Source organism: Struthio camelus, chromosome 2 (genome assembly GCF_040807025.1).
Source record: "Struthio camelus isolate bStrCam1 chromosome 2, bStrCam1.hap1, whole genome shotgun sequence".
In the NCBI taxonomy this organism is placed as follows: Eukaryota; Metazoa; Chordata; class Aves; order Struthioniformes; family Struthionidae; genus Struthio; species Struthio camelus.
In genome coordinates this window covers 147,093,040-147,106,265 of record NC_090943.1, presented here as the reverse complement: position 1 = coordinate 147,106,265, position 13,226 = coordinate 147,093,040, and the positions used below count along the sequence as shown (strand labels likewise).

Genomic DNA, 13,226 nt, shown 5'->3' with positions numbered 1-13,226 from the left:
CTCCCCTACTCTTCTTCCAGTTTACTGATTTTCACCAAAATAAATAGGGCGTTGTTCTTCAATTCCCAACTTTCAGAAAACGTTCCTGCGTTGATTGGATGTGTCATTCAAAAGTAATCACGTAACAGACAAAGAAACGGAGCAATGTTTTTAAGTTGGATGCAGTGGCTTTTGATGCATGTTTAGGGTGTGCTTCAACATTACATTTTATCTGTTGGCACGTACCTCTGTTGTGTCAACGTAACTCCGTAGGGAGGCTGCGCTATAAATGAGATTGCTTCTATGAACACAGATTATTTCACTGAGCTGGCTTGCAGTGCAGTCTCACAAAAAGTTGTATCAGTAAAACTCATCACTCCCACAATTTTAGCAAAGGGACATACGTGTGTAGTGGTGATGAACAGGAACCCCATCAAGAAACTTAACACCAGAGAAATTGCGAGTTGGAAGCACATCCTTAATTAGTGATCACTGATGCCGTTAAGATGTTTCTATCCCTTACCTGTTTACTACCTTCTCTCAGTTACAGGGTAACATCTCACAGTTGGTGAATTTAAACTGCCGAAGAACAGTTAAAAATTCTGTTTTAGTATGAGCTGTGGAAGTGGTGACCTTCATCATAAGGGTAAAAACAGTCCGCACTGCTTCAACTGTTTGTGAAGTGTATACAAAAGTATGGGCTTTGATTCAAGAGTGAATATGGCATAGCTAGTGAGGTGATGGTTTATCTAAAACCACAGTAGATTCATGATTAACTCATGGGTATACTGGAGGCAGAACGGATAGCTAACTCATCATGTACTGCAGCCTCAAGGCCTTGATTAGCTCAGACAGATTTCAACTGAAATACTGCCACTGTAGTCTGAGTGATATTCAAGATTTTACTGTTTAGGCCCTGCTTCACATGAACCTACTTCACATGCCAGATATTGCTTTCTTCTCTGTTGTCAGCTGTATAACTGCACTGTACAGATTACATGCAGAATTTTAAGTTTTCATGAGGAACATAAAACTTAACAGGCACATCACAGACCTTTTAAAAAAAACAGATGAAGAGGCCTTTGTAAGAGCTTATTCATTATCTATATCAAAGCAATGCCTACAGGCACTGCCTATTGCACTTCACTGAAAAAAACATAGGCCCATGCTCTATTCCAGATCATCCACATGCCAAACCTTAAGGAATCTATTAATTTATGCACCTCAAGATGCAGGTCCAAGGCATTTGCTTGCAGGAACAACCCCTCAAGACATCAAATCTTTACGGGCTGTTGGGGAGGGCTATTTCTCTATAATCCATGTATAGAGAAGGGTTCTGGGCATGCAGAAAGCCAAAGATTTCCTTTACTATTTCCTTTATTATTAACTTTATTCTCACTTCCAAAACTGTGAACCTAAGCAGCACCTCACTCAAAAGCCAAACACTAAAGGTGTTTCTTTATTAACACATGGGAAAGGACACGTTTGCCACCACAGAGATTCACCCCCAACGTTCGCTTGCTGCAGTCTCTCACCAACACAACGACAAATTGCAGAAGGGGGCTTGGCTGGAGCCGCACAGCCAACGGCAGCAACACGTCTTTGGGATTCGTTTCATTACGGGTTACAGCCCCCCCCCCCCCAAACAAAGCAGCCTCCCTCAGGTTTTCTACCTCAGTAAGTTAAGCCAACGCGGCAGAAGGACCGGGAAGGCCTGTTTCTCTCCCTCCGCGTGAGGAAACGGCAGACACGGCTGCTGGACCTAGAAGGCTTTGCTGCCTCCACATCCCGCGCCTCCACCGCCCCGCCGCTCCTCGCTGCCCCCAGCCTTTCCCCTCCCACCGCCCATGGCAGCCCCGCCCAACCTCCCTAACGGCCGCCACCGCCCCGCCCCGCCTCGCCCGCCGCCTTTAACGGCTGCCCCCGCCCCGCCCTGCTCCAGCGCTCGCGCGCGCGCAAGAGCTGCCTCAGCCCCGCCCCCTCCCAAGTTCAGGCCCCCCCCCCCCCTTTCCCGCCCGCCCTCTCCTGGCAGAAGACGTGAAGCTCCGCCGGCTTCAAGCCCAACATCCGGCCCCGCCTCGGTGCTCCCACCAAACCGCTCCGCCCGGCGCTCTCGCAGAGCCGGAGGCGGCGGACGCTGGAGGCGAACACAGGCGCCGCAGAACCCGGAAGTGCCTGTGCGGCGGAGCCGGAGCGGAGGGGCAGCCCGCGCGGGGCTCCCGCGCCCCCGCCGCCGCGGTGAGGGGGCGGGCGGCGGCGGCGGCGAGGCTTCCTCGGGGGGTGGAGGGGAAGGGAGGCGCGGGGCGGGGGGAGTCCGCGGCGGGGCGGGGGTCGGGGGGGAGCGGTGTCAAACGGTAGCGTAGGTTCGCCTCGGGTTCTGGCGTGTTTTGGTTTGCCCCGAAGCAAGGGTGGCTTCAAGCTGAACGGCGTTTTTGCTAGGTGTATGTTACTCGAGGTGTAACGTCGGTGACATGTTTCTCAGGTGATGTTTTAGTGTGGCCCGCACTAGTTAAAAGTGGCAGGGCTTGTATGGATCTACCTGTAATAATTCTTAAATTTTATGTGAAAGCGTGGTAAACTGTCCTCTTGCTTCTGTGTTTCTGTTTTTTTTTCTTTTGATTATAAACATGCCTGTTACTAGCTCTAATATATATAAGCTGGAAATTAATGAATGCAAGTAGATCTGTTTTCGTCTTGAAATAGATATAGTCTTTATGTGTAGGTTTGTGTATATGTGTTTGCGCACATACTCTGTTTAGAAAGTGGAATTTGAAATATACTTTTTCATATTGCCAAACAATGTGACTGTTGCTTTATTGTAAATTATACTGACAGATTTGTAAGTAATATCTCAAAGGTTTTTTTTTGTTTTGTTTTGTTTCTTTTCCCTGGTGCTTTACCTGCAATACAGAAATCTTCCAGAATGCTGGAGTCCTATGTAACTCCTATTTTGATGAGTTATGTGAATCGCTACATAAAAAACTTAAAGCCTTCAGATCTACAGTTATCGCTCTGGGGAGGAGATGTTGTTCTTAGTAAACTGGAGTTAAAATTGGACGTACTTGAACAGGTATGATATGTTTACAGTTATGCAATATGTCTTTGATTTAAAAGAAGTTGACTAAATAATTTACATTGGTCTGCACAGATAAACATTCATTTATTACTCATGGTGTTTCTTCTTATGTAGATCTCTCTCTTTTTTTCCCCCCTTCTCATTTAGTTATTTTTGTGTTAATTCCATGCCATTTGTTTAATTATGAATGGTAATCTTTTGCATATTCTGCACGTTATGGAGCGTGAAGAGAAAGGCTTTACGTACACGTTTCTTCTTTCAGTGAGCATTGTTTTACAGTACAAACATTTAAATTGCTTTCCCAGTTTTATTTTACTAATTGCCTATAGTAACTAATTCAAAATGTAACAAACTGAAGTAGGACCTCTTTTAAATTATGCATACTAAACACAGATTCTTGTTCTATATAGTGTTTTATGACTCCAATTTTTATCATTCCAGTTGTGTCTAAACATAACAGTAGTCAAGTAGATAGTTTTTATCAGCTAATTTGCGTGAATTCATTCAGAGGCGCTGTAAAACTTAGCCTTAAAAAGAGAATGTTGACGAAATAAAACACCTGATATCAAATTTTGGAGCCTGTGGTTAATATGAACAGGGTAAGACTTACCTTGAGGGACTATTTCCTTCTATCCTTATCTGAGCTCATAGCTTGAGGAGTTGCGTGTGTGAGACAGATAAAGCTGTTCTCTACTGCACGTGGGACAGCGAGTCTTAGCTAGAGTCCTGGGTCCAGATGTAGTCCAACAGAAGGAGGTGCGAGAAATGCAACAAAAAGTAATAGGAGATTTAGACAATATGGCCTGTGAAAGAAGACTGAAAAAGACAATGATTGTGTTTTAATTTTGGATAAAATAAGGTGAGAATTTTTAAATGTATATGTCCTAGAATTAAAGAAGTGTTGAATGGAAGGAAGTTCTGGAGGTCACCTAGTCTGACCCCCTGCTCTGAGCAGGACTGCTGCCACCATTAGGTCAGGTCAGCTGTGGTTTTGTCAGCTTGAGTCTTGGAATCTCCTGCCTTGATTGTGAAAAATTCCTCTTTGGGTAAACTGTTCCAGTGCTGTAGTACGCTTCCAGGGAGAAAGTTTGTCCTAATAACAAATGGTGACTTGAAGATGAATGTATTAGGCTTGCTGTATTACCTGACCATACTAAAAGTTTGCCTGTGTCATCTGTGTAGTTGCCTTTCAAAAAGTTGCAGTCTGCTGCTTAGGTGCCCCCAGCCTCCTCTTTGCCTGCCTGTCTAATAATTGGGTATATAGATATCCAGTGCAGTGTATTGCTGTCTTAGCTCTTGTTATATGAAGCAAATCTTGCTTCACATACCTTTGTTCAACTCAAATTGGCTTGAATGGGGATGCGAGTATGTAGTGAATGCAAAGTTGAGCTCAACAAATTTCTTAAAAATATTGTTTAGCTAAGTGTTTATTTGAAATGCAGTGGTCTGAAGTTGGCATTTACAACACTTTGGAGCCTGCACTGGACCCACAGAGTGTTGTTAGGGTGTCTCTTGCAGAAGTGATGCTGCTTTATGCCTGCCTGACCAAACTCATTTTCAGTATGTTGTACATGGTAATGTTGCATCCCGCAGTCTTTGCGGCTGGCAGGGAACTTGCTTAAAATGCTAAAGTCTGTAGAAGTTACCAGTATACGTTACTTTATTTGGGTTGTCTACCTCTATGGAGCCAGGATATCCAAAGTTAGTCACTTTCCCTGTGATTATCTTTACTTTTAAAATCCTTTCTATCCTGACTCCCTGCTCTTTATCTGGTATGAATGCAGACTTAATTACATGAGTTAGTGATATCAAGGGCATATGCATTTGTGTCCAAAGCCTGTCTGGAGTTGTGAATATTTTTTGGAAGATTCCAGCCTTCTGTGGAGCTATACATGACTGTTTGGGAACATTAGCACAGCTGACAGATTACCGGGACAAAGCACCTTATATCAGATCTGGGAAGAGATCTGTGTTTTCTCCCCTGACTCCTTGCAGTTGCGCAGATGATGCTGGGGCGCCTGTTATCAGGCCAACCAGAATTCCAAAGTACACACAATGTTGTCTCTCTTCTAGAAGATCTTACTTTAAATTATTTTTGGGATGTATTTGAAAACCTGTATGAAGGTCTGTTCTGTTGATGCCAAATTAGAAACAGTACCTTTTGAAATCAGATATTAACTTAGAAGATATATCATGCCGAAAGAGAGAACATTTCAGTACCTGAAAATATTTCACATATTTTCATATATATTTTATGTACTCTTATTAAACTAAACTGAATATTGCAATAACTTTCTGCCTCCCCCCCACCCCTTTCTTTTGACAATACTAATTCTGTAGTGAAAGCTGAATACTGGCTTGCATTTAGGTGTAACCTTCTAGCTGCAGTGTAGCTTTCATACATAATTGTGTCACTCTTTGAATATTCAGTTAGTTCTATAACAATTATCTTTAGCTGAAGATTGAATTCAATACAATTAGGATCTCTGAAGAGGTTTTTGATACTTATCTCTTTCCTATCCTGAATGATCTAAGTACTGGAAGAGTAAGTGTTCCTAGAAATTTTCTGTCTAGGCAAAATAACTGATACCTTGTACAAAGACTACTTTCGAAGAGGGTATTTTATATTTAGATTTTGAACTTAAATATTTTTATGGGAAAGCCTTTTAAACACTTTTGGCAGCATTTATATAAGGTCACTGTGATATCAGAGGTAAAGGAACTATCTTTGAGCTTCCCAACTAGCTTGTGTGTTATGTTTCTGCTGACCCAGTGGTACAAAAGAGGAAAAAAGCATGTAGAGTTCTGTTTACTATTTATTTATTTACTTATATTTCCATAGTATCATAGCTCATTATGGGAGCTGTTGTACTAACTCAAAGGGAAAATACAAGAGGTCTTTGATAACAGGCAAATGACAACTTGATCTAAAGACTACTGATTTTTATTGTATTGTGGACTACTGTGCTTGAAAGACTGTCTACTGTAATGTTCCCTTACTCCTCTGTTTCCTGGACAGCACAGCCACAGAAGTGAAAACAAGAATGCAGGGAGACTAACTCCTTAGTGTAGTCTAACTTTCTAACCTTTTGTATAGTGCAGATGTTGCTAATGCAGACACAGTCCAAGAAAGTAACTGCAATTAAGACCCAAGTTTATCCATACATTTTAACAGTTTTATGCCATATCATAATTTTTGAAGGATTTATGTGGTGTTTTGAAAATGCAAAGTCTAATCTGTCATAGGTGGAAAAAAATATAGTCAGGATTTAACATAATACTGAATGAAAAGAGGAAAGATTCCACAAGAGAAAGAGAAATGAATAAAAATGGCCTTTGTTATCTTATAAGCAAGTTACTAAATTTGGCACACACATTTGTTTTTTATTGTCTACTGAAGCAGAATAACAAAGACTTCTTTGCATTGCTTTAAGGAAACTTGCTTGTGCAATTAGGATAATGTCAGAAAACATTTGTATCAAAATTCCTTTGAAACAAATGAATTGTCTCCTAAATATGTAGGAGTTCTGTGTCTGTGTGCTTGGCTGCATCACCTCGTTTTGAAAGCATTCCTAATTTTGTTCAGTTTTTGTAGGTAGCTAGACAAAAATGAGAATGTGTTAAATCCATGTAGCAAATAATGAAAAACAAATCTATTCAAGAATGGTTTTTGAAGAAAACTCGCAACTTCCACGTGTGAAAACAAATCTGTATCCAAGTAGACATTGCAGTATTGATGATTGGCATTAAAATTTCACGGCTGAGATTATTTCTATTGCTGTTAATTTCTGCCAATAATAGCTTGCTGTCTTGATGTGCGGAAGCTTTGTCTCCAAATTGTAATGTATTTTTAGATTGCATATTTTTTGATCATTTATTTCCTTAGTCGTCTACAAAGCTGCTGGATGTAGGGTACTTTGTCATTTATTATATCATCAGTGTAGCAATGTCTATATTTAAGCTGTCTTGTTCTTGGTTTTCAGTGGCTCAACTTAAACTGTCTGGATTAAAATTTTATTTGTGCTGATTATATGCCTAAGGCTGAATTCTTAGGATGGAAGGCTTGAGCTAAAATCCTTCAGTGTATATATATGAATGAGATGAAGAAAAAAACACTTTGGAGACCATATTAACTATTTCTTCAAACTGTTCTTATGAGAAGGCCTGAACTGTATCTAATGGAAAGGAGGCTTGAAGTTAGATGTACTTTTGTGCAAGCATGGCCAAAGTAGGAGCCAGGAGTCCTCTTAACATTAGAGAGAGTGAGATGGTTGGTTGGTTTGTCTATTTAACTTCATTCATGAAAGCTTATTAAACCCAAAAAACTAACTTATAAAGTGAATGCTGTACTCTGCAAAAAATAGTTATAACTTTGAATAGCTGTCTTAGAACTAAGGGTTCTATCAGCAATCAATATACTTCATCTACTCTCAGCTCTTAGATGCTAGATTTCTGTGCTTCTCTGTACTGCTAGTAGAATGGCTAAGGTGGCATCCGCCTGAGAGTGGAGAGAACGTTCCTTAAAATTGTTCCTTTTGGCAGCTGATGACTGTCGTGGTGCAAGGTATTGACACATGTGAATAGTTGTCATCTTTTTTTGGGTGGCTAACTAGAGACTTTCTCATGATGCTAATCTGTCGTAATTGCAGTTGTGATTATTTGGGACTCTGAACTTATGACATGCTAACTACTTTGATTGGATTTCATAGTAGGTTTTCAAATGATGTAACTACGACTTGATTATGGATTCAAAAATATAGGGAAATAATGACATTAGCTAGCTTCACAGAAATATTCTAAAGGTAGTCTTTAAACTATATGTGAAGTACTAAATGCAAAATCATCATTTCATGTGGAACTTCTATAAAGTAGAGATAACCCTAGGTTGAAGCAGTGCTGGAAAACAGGCTTTTTGGATCCGCCTCTAGATGCCTGTATCTGAAATTCCCGAGCAACTTGCCTGCTTGGCCTGAGAGCTTCGTTGACTCCTGTATTTGACCCCTGCTCAGTCATATGAGTACTGTGTCAAAGCATGTAGGTGCTTAAACTGAGCTGAGGTGCAGAGGTACTCAAGTCCCTGTGTTGCTCAGCTTACCAGGGAAATTCTGAGGTTCTGAACACAAGTTTAGTCCTGACTTTACCAAAACTCACTGGTATTTTTAGCCATGTGAACCTAATGGCCGAAACTTCCACCTGGCATATGGGAGACAGATTCACTTACCTTCTCGACCTAACAGACCTAGAGTTCCCAGCATCTAAAAAGTAGACCTAAAAACCAGGTTATAAGTGACTTCAGGTGACGGCAGCCATTGTTTCTTGCTATTAAAACTGGAAACCTGTGTGGCCAAAAATGTCAGGCTAGGAGATCAGATGAACAATAAGATGCATCATCATTGAAGCCGCATCGTTAGAATACTCAGTACTGAGAGTGCTGAATTAAATTTTGGCATATCCAATACTGTTGCTTTATTTTATGTTAAATGTTTATTTTCATTATTTTAAATCTGGTATTTCTAGTCCTGGGATGAGGTCTCTAGCCACAGGTGGCTGTCCTCTCTGAAAAGCTTTAAGGTGATGCTTTTGAGGAGAGTCTGAAGCCACTAGGGAAATGTTAGCGCTCTGGATCCTACGCAGATGGAGGCATCTAGTGTGCTGTCCACTGCTGTGTGCCTGAGATCCAAAGAGTTCAGATAAACCTGTGCCTTGTGTTCTCTGTTGACTAACTGCATGCAGCAGCTCGCTCACTGGCGCTGTCCTGCAGAGGTAAGGGCTGCGTGTTGACCAGCTGGAGTGCCTAGGCATTTGTTAGGAGTTCTAGACTGACTTGCTAGAGCTAGGCATCAGTTTTGAAAGTGGCCTGACATCTGGGTTAGGCCTTGGTGAGTAAGAGTCTGGATTTTGCCAAGGAGGAATTTAGTAACTTTGTATTTACTGAGGGGTTTGATGTGAATAGGGCAATGCCTTGATTATTGAGAATGAAAAGACAACAAGAAAAACAGACTAGCTCCTTCTCTAGTGAGTGCTTCCCTCCTGATCACCAAGTTAAGTAGGGGTTCTGCAGAAGAATTAATATGACATCATGTTATTTAAAAGGACATCACAAGTTATATAAATCAAGGGTCCAAATTAATGTAGCAGTTCTGGCATTTCCTAACTTAGAATGCCTATCTTAGTAACCTTAGTCTGTTTTTAAAAACAACCATTTCAATCGTTATTTTTGTTTTAAATTCATATTATAAGTTGTATTGAAAATGGAAAGTGTTTTACATGATGGTGCTCAGCAGATTTACTATACATGTGCAGAAATTCTCATGTTTAAGTTAAAATGTGCCAGGTAAATCTTTACTTCATGGAATAATTTTGATTTGATTAGCCTTTCTGTCTTGACCTCTACTCTTCTGTATGGCTTGTTCCCTTAACCTTGAACGTTGTTTTAGCACTAGAAGAAAAGAGTACAAACCATACTTACATAAAATAAAGGGAGCAAATAAACATAGATCTAACGAAAAGCCCCCTAATTTTTTTTACTAAAACTCTTTTGTTTTGTAAGTGCTCCATATACTTTTGTGAAGACCATTCATTTCTATCTGTGGCCAGTCTTAAGCCACTGAGCTCTTACAACTCAAAAGCACTAAAATATTTTTGGAATAAAATGTCTTACTGTCACTCTGTTATGTTCCAAATACACACTCTTCAGAATAATGCAGGTTGTGTGTCGGTTTAAGTATTTACTTCCAGCTGGTTCATTTCTACTTGTTTCTGCAATAGTGACACGTTTTGCAATAGCTTCGTGTGAGAGAAGTTATTTTAAACCTTTTTAATTATCACAGGCATCGTAATCCAGATGTTCCTTTTGAACAGACTAGTTGTAATATGTGCATGCAAGCAATTATGAAGCAGTTGCCAAGCCCCATGGCACACTTCTCATTTGGGGAGGGAGAAGGACCTTTTTATGTTTTATGCTGGAACTTTATTTTTTTTAAGTTACAAATGTGTCTTTTTGATCTTTGATATGTTTCAGTAGTTAATTAATTCATCACTTTTTTTAGGAGCTGAAACTACCATTTACTTTCTTAAGTGGCCATATTCATGAACTTCGAATTCATGTGCCATGGACAAAATTAGGATCAGAACCAGTGGTCATCACTATCAATACAATGGAGTGCATCTTGAAATTAAAGGATGGGGCTCAGGTAAGAAACATGAGAAATGTATTTCTTAAACTGAGAGGCTGACAAGAATAATAATTTATAAAAGTCATTACTACTTAAGCCGTCAGAAGAATCTGGCATGCAAAGTTGTAGTCCTTGTTATTATCTCAGTGGCTAATAAATGTTGTTTTTCCCATAGTGACTAATATTTTCCTTGATGCATATTTCGTATTCTTTATTAGCTGTAATGGTGTCCTTGCAGGTGTAAAAGCAGGTTAATAGCATTCTCTGCCAGAGTTTTTTTTATGACTAGACAACGAATGGATTTCAAGAGCAGTATAGCATCCTCAGTGCTTCCAGCTTCTACCAGCCTAGAAGCAGTGCTGGTTGTTTGAGAAAGTTTTGTGCAGCACCACTGGGCACTGAGTATTTTCAAAAGATGAGTTGCTATTATTGGAGGAGTGCTTTAAGGTTCCTGGAGCGTGAGGTACGTGCAAGGCGTGCAAGGGTTTCTAAGGGCAGTTGTTTAGTTGTTGGTAATACTTTGTCCTTTATGCCATTTCACAGGCTCAAGAAAAAGTTCCTTCTGCCACAATGAAACTGAAACATACAGTGGCTTAATCTTGCTATACTTCTAGCTTTGTCGGTCAGAAGTACTTGGAGATGTTAATTTTGAAACTTGTTATTGTGTCAGTGTGGTTCTTTAGGGAGAGATTTGTTTTATTTTAAATTCTTGTTCACGTTTTAATTTCAGTGTAGAGTCCAGTTACATTAACGATCTTGCAAAAGAAACATCTAATGTAAACAAAGCCTGCAGATCTTCAATAGCATGCTTGATGAGCTGTAAACATTTAATACCAATGATTAGATATATGCCAGCAAGAGCACTGGGGAACACTTTTCCATTATGTTCAAAATTTCTTGTGATTTTCTTTCACCTTTCTGGAGTTAAAAGGCTTTTGTTGTTAGAGTAGAAACCCCTAGTCCTTGGTACACCACCCGTAAAGCATATGCTTGTGTTCTGTAGATATTCTTAATCTATATGCATGCATGCACATGCACATACACACATGTGCACATACTAACAGCCAAATGCTAAATACTTTTCCAGCGTTATGGTAAGATTTCAAGGCCAGATGTTCCATGAGAAATGCATTTTAGAAGCAGCAAATTACGACTAATTACAAGAGCTGCAGAAAAAGTTTTGTAGCATATGACTCTGTGCAGCCCAGAACTAATACTTGATATTAGACCACGCAGATGGCTACTGCTGGAATGATCGGATTTCCTGCTTGCATGGTATTTGAAACTTAAATTTTGTGGTGCATACAGCAAAAGGTCAAATGTCATGAGTGTAAAGCACTCTCAAAACAAGTATTTGTTACAGATGTTTAAGATTCAGAAGTAAGAAAAGATTTTTGAAAATTACAACTGACATTTGGACAAATTTTTCAGTGGTATGTACACTCAGGAGAGTAAAATTTGGGTCTGTGCCACAGTAGGATTTATCTTTGACTAATAAGAATGTAAATGAAAACACTTTTTTACTGTTTTCTGAGGATATAGTTTTAAGAAGTTGAGGGTATGAATTTTATTTCTTAACTTACTATTGGAAAATCTTTTATAAAAAGACAATGTGTTGTCAAATTCTTGTGTTCTAACTTCTACTGTGTGACTGTACAATTGGATAAGGCTATTCCTTTTATAATAAAAAAGTGTAATTTGTTAATGAAAAATCTGAGTGAGAAAAATAGAATATTTCTATGAAAAATGGTAGTAAAATAAACTTTCAGTGAATTTAGCTCTGACTGGAACTGTTCTGCCAAGAATTTTATGGCGTCAAAAAGCATAATTAGCAAGAAAGTTTAGTTTAGTTTAATTCTCAAAAGTTTATGGGCTTAATCCTGCATTTCCTTCCCTTGGGCAGAACCTCTAATGAGCTCTTGTATAATTTTGCCTAACCAAAAGTTCAATTTTTTTGTCTCAACTTAATGTGATATATCTGTCCATGGAAGATGGGGGAGAAGTATTTCAAAGAATGTTTATTTTGGAGATATATGGGGTTTAATGGACACAGCCCTGTTTGAGGTACTGTCGGTGGGTCCCTACTGAATTTTGTGAACAGTAAACTCCCTCTCTCATTTATTTATTTGAAGAGTTTTGGAAATGCTTCTGTGCTTTACAGCCAGTGATGCTGTGTCATTGTTGGTTTGGTTTCATTGTTAGTTTGGTTGGTTTTGTTGTTGTTTTTCGTGCTATTGCAGCATCCCCTTCGATTGAGGTAAAAGTTTGTAGTAGACAGTAAGATGGGCAGTAATGGCTCTACTTCTGGTTTTATGCTAATAGTCTCCTTTTCTAAGGAGAAATGTTGCATAACTGGTCAGTTTACCCAGGAGTATACAAAATCCATAGCATAGCATTAATTCTTTTTTTTTTTTTTTTTTTTAGCACGTTTTGGAGTTTGAGCATTTTGGAGGTCATGATTTTTCCCTTCTTTTCTGTGCTTTCTAATTAATGTTTCTCCCCTTCTCTTCAGGGTAACGCTACCACTTCCGTAACTGTGAAAGTGTTAAATAAGTCTACTTTATAAAATAGAAAATAACTGTGCTGCACCAGGAACAGAACTTTACAGCGATTAAAGCGGTGTTTTATTGAATATGTTATGTATGTACTCTCTTAGTTATAAATTTGGTTAATGCTAGTAACTATAGTAAAAATTTAGTGTGAGGCATGCTTTTGCATCATATTTTGATGTCTGTAAGCTTAATGCAACTGTACTTGTTTTATGGCTCCTGAATGTAGTCTTGTACAGCATAGTCATCTACAGGTGGTTTAGGCATGATCATTTCTAATGTTATCATACCTATCATCTTGGTCTGTATGTCTAGATGATCTCCCTGCAACAGGCTATTAACTTTTTTCTACTCTTTTTAATTGTGTTTATTTATTGAAAAGCTATTTAAAATTTCCTCCTCATCTCATTCCCTTCATCTCTAGCCACAATACCTCTGTCCCCAAAC

At 39.3% G+C, this 13,226-nt stretch overlaps 1 protein-coding gene across 4 annotated transcripts in view; it reads left to right on the top strand.

Moving 5' to 3' along the window:
- The first annotated feature begins 2,097 nt into the window (after positions 1 to 2,097).
- Positions 2,098 to 13,226, top strand: part of VPS13B (vacuolar protein sorting 13 homolog B) — a 484,859-nt gene continuing 473,730 nt past the window's right edge. For all 4 annotated transcript variants that reach the window (XM_068932943.1, XM_068932945.1, XM_068932942.1 and 1 more), the window contains exons 1-3: positions 2,098 to 2,217; positions 2,891 to 3,049; positions 10,105 to 10,248. In XM_068932943.1, coding sequence (XP_068789044.1) covers positions 2,903 to 3,049; positions 10,105 to 10,248 — 291 coding nt within the window. In that variant the 5' untranslated portion in view covers positions 2,098 to 2,217; positions 2,891 to 2,902. The remainder of the gene's footprint in view (positions 2,218 to 2,890; positions 3,050 to 10,104; positions 10,249 to 13,226) is intronic.